Source organism: Pogoniulus pusillus, chromosome 36, assembly GCF_015220805.1.
Source record: "Pogoniulus pusillus isolate bPogPus1 chromosome 36, bPogPus1.pri, whole genome shotgun sequence".
NCBI lineage: Eukaryota > Metazoa > Chordata > Aves > Piciformes > Lybiidae > Pogoniulus > Pogoniulus pusillus.
Genome location: NC_087299.1, coordinates 2,513,715 through 2,517,162, shown reverse-complemented (window position 1 = coordinate 2,517,162; position 3,448 = coordinate 2,513,715). Strand labels below are relative to the sequence as shown.

Here is a 3,448-nt window from a genome sequence, read left to right as displayed (position 1 = left end):
CTGGAGCCAGCTGGGGGTTGGGCTCTGCTCCCTCTTCTCAGGTGCCAGAAGAAGAAGGAACCAGCTTGGAGTTGTGCCAGGGGAGGGTTAGGTTGGACAGGAGGAAGAATTTCTTTCTCTCCCCACCCTCACTCTAAAGAATCTCTTCCTCATCTCCAATCTCACTCTCCACTTCCAGGGACATTCTGTGCTTTAGAGGGAGGGTGGGGAGAGACTGGCACAGGTTGAGGGTGGTGAGACACTGGCACAGGTTGCCCAGGGAGGTTGTGGAGCACAGAAGCACCCAATGTGCCTGGGCTCTGGAGGAGCAGCAGGGCACATAGAGCTCTGTGCCTGGGCTCTGGAGGAGCAGCAGGGCACATAGAGCTCCGTGCCTGGGCTCTGGAGGAGCAGCAGGGCACAGAGGGCTCCGTGCCTGGGCTCTGGAGGAGCAGCAGGGCACAGAGGGCTCCATGCCTGGGCTCTGGAGGAGCAGCAGGGCACATAGAGCTCCGTGCCTGGGCTCTGGAGGAGCAGCAGGGCCTGGGCTGGCAGCTTTGATCACATTGGGTGCTTCTGTGCTCCACAACCTCCCTGGAAGTGTTCAAGGCCAGGCTGGATGAGGCTCTGAGTGACCTGTTCTAGTGGGAGGTATCACAGTGTCACAATGTCACAGTCTCACAGTATCATCAGGGTTGGAAGAGACCTCACAGCTCATCAAGTCCAACCCTTTAGCACAGAGCTCAAGGCCAGACCATGGCACCAAGTGCCACGTCCAGTCCTGCCTTGAACAGCTCCAGGGACGGCGACTCCACCACCTCCCCGGGCAGCCCATTCCAGTGTCCAATGACTCTCTCAGGGAAGAACTTTCTCCTCACCTCCAGCCTAAATCTCCCCTGGCACAGCCTGAGGCTGTGTCCTCTTGTTCTGGTGCTGGCCACCTGAGAGAAGAGAGCAACCTCCTCCTGGCCACAACCTCCCCTCAGGTAGTTGCAGACAGCAATGAGGTCTGCCCTGAGCCTCCTCTTCTCCAGGCTAACCAATCCCAGCTCCCTCAGCCTCTCCTCGTAGGGCTGTGCTCAAGGCCTCTCCCCAGCCTCGTTGCCCTTCTCTGGACACGCTCAAGCATCTCAATGTCCCTCCTAAACTGGGGGGCCCAGAACTGAACACAGCACTCAAGGTGTGGTCTGAGCAGTGCAGAGTACAGGGGCAGAATGACCTCCCTGCTCCTGCTGGCCACACCATTCCTGATGCAGGCCAGGATGCCACTGGCTCTCTTGGCCACCTGGGCACACTGCTGGCTCATGTTCAGGCAGGTATCAATTAGCACCCCCAGATCACTCTCTGTCTGGCTGCTCTCAGCCACTCCCACCCCAGCCTGTATCTCTGCATGGGGTTGCTGTGGCCAAAGTGCAGCACCCTGCACTTGGAGCTATTGAAGCCATCCCCTTGGACTCTGCCCATCTGTGCAGGCGGTCAAGGTCCTGCTGCAGAGCCCTTCTGCCCTCCAACCCAGCCACATCTGCCCCCAGCTTAGTGTCATCTGCAAACTTGCTGATGACTGACTCCATGCCCTCACCCAGATCATCTATGAAGATGTTAAAGAGGATGGGGCCCAGCACAGATCCCTGAGGTGTCCCTGCCCGTGGCAGAGGTGGGAGGAAGTTGGAACTGGAGGATGCTGAAGGTCTCTTCCCACTCAAACCATTCTGACTTTAGGCAGGGAATCACCAGCTGAAAGCTGAGCCAAGGTACTGAATGAACCTTTAGCAGTAGGATTTGGGGGGGGGGGGGGGGGGGGAGAGGGTCTCAACACACACAACCCCCCCCCTCAAAGCAGCCTCCTCGTGCCCACCACGTTCCTGAAGACCCCCTGGTGTTCACCCCCAGCCCATACAGCTACTGCCCTTAGAAAGGACATTTCCAAGCCAACAAGCGGAGGAAGCAAGGAAGGAAGCTGGGGAAGAGCTGCACCCCCAGAGCCAAAGCAGCTTTATTGGTGAAACCTTTTTGTTCTGAGGCATCTTCTCATGCACCCAAGGCACTTTTTTTTTCCCCTCCTCCAGCTGCAGGAGCTGTGCCCATGCCCAGGTGCTTCAGGGCACCATGTGCCACCACTTGAAGGAGAAGGGCTTACGGCGGACGTTGGTGCCGCAGTGGACGTCGCCGCAGAGGACGTGGTAGGAGAAGAAGTCATCAATGAAGGTGCAGGTGAGGCCCAGGGGCTCCAGCAGTGCCCTCACCTTCTCCTCTAGGCAGCACTCCCCACCCACCACCGGGCCAAAGGGTTTGGGGATGCCCAGGTGCCTGCCCAGCACCAGCATGTTCACCTGCAGCCAGAAGCAAACGAATCAGTGTTTGCCGCCCAAAAGGAGTGGCTGCACCCAGGGGAGGGGGGAAAAGGGAGGGGCTGGGGGGAGGGGGTGAGGAGGAGGAGGGTCTCACCATGTCAGGGAAGAGGGCATCTGCACGGGAGCCCCTGAGGATGAAGAGCTGGGGGATGTCGATGATGTCCTGCTCGCTCAGGCCCAGCTCCTGCTTCAGCAGGTCTCGGTTCCAGTCGATGCAGCGCTGCGGGCATGGGGGCACCCTGAGCTGCCAGCCCAGGCCCTGCTGCTCCTCCAGAGCCCAGGCACAGAGCCCACTGTGCCCTGCTGCTCCTCTAGAGCCCAGGGACGGAGCCCTCTGTGCCCTGATGCTCCTTTAGAGCCCAGGGACAGAGCCCTCTGTGCCCTGATGCTCCTCTAGAGCCCAGGCACGGAGCCCTCTGTGCCCTGCTGCTCCTCCAGAGCCCAGACACAGAGCCCACGGTGCCCTGCTGCTCCTCCAGAGCCCAGACACAGAGCCCACTGTGCCCTGCTGCTCCTCCAGAGCCCAGGCACGGAGCCCTCTGTGCCCTGCTGCTCCTCCAGAGCCCAGGCATGGAGCCCTCTGTGCCCTGCTGCTCCTCCAGAGCCCAGGCACAGAGCCCACTGTGCCCTGCTGCGTCCTGCCCACCTCCTCACCCACTCTGATGCATCTCATCCCACCCCCCCATCCCTCTGGGCAACCTCCTGAGGCCACCTGGACAGGACCAGGGGAATGGGCACAGACTTGAGCACAGGCAGCTCCAGCTACAGGTCAGGAGGAGCTTCCTCAGCTCAGGGGTGGCAGAGCACTGGAGCAGGCTGCCCAGAGAGGTGCTGGAGTCTCCTCCACTGGAGATGTTCAAAACCTACCAGGATGTGCTCCTGTCTGCCCTGGGTGATCCTGCTCTGGCAGAGGGGCTGGACTCAGTGACCTTCAGAGGTCCCTTCCAACCCCTACCCTGCTGTGGTTCTGTGTCTGACCCCCAACCCAAGCAACCTCAGCTCTGACACCTCTGCAGCCACCTCCCAGCAGGACAAGCAGGGCTGGGGTCACCCAGTGGCCACCCAAGGCTGCCTGGCTCCCTCGTGGCTGCTCTTCTTGCCCTCCTGATTTGGGGCCC

At 60.6% G+C, this 3,448-nt stretch overlaps 1 protein-coding gene across 1 annotated transcript in view; it reads right to left on the bottom strand.

Moving 5' to 3' along the window:
• Window positions 1-1,954: 1,954 nt before the first annotated feature.
• The window catches only part of LOC135190397 (protein-arginine deiminase type-1-like), a 33,780-nt gene continuing 32,286 nt past the window's right edge, over window positions 1,955-3,448 (bottom strand). Inside the window, exons 15-16 of the mRNA XM_064171750.1 lie at window positions 2,425-2,550; window positions 1,955-2,309 (exon numbers count right to left, since the gene is read on the bottom strand). Of these exons, the coding sequence (XP_064027820.1) occupies window positions 2,076-2,309; window positions 2,425-2,550 (360 nt within the window). The 3' untranslated portion in view covers window positions 1,955-2,075. The remainder of the gene's footprint in view (window positions 2,310-2,424; window positions 2,551-3,448) is intronic.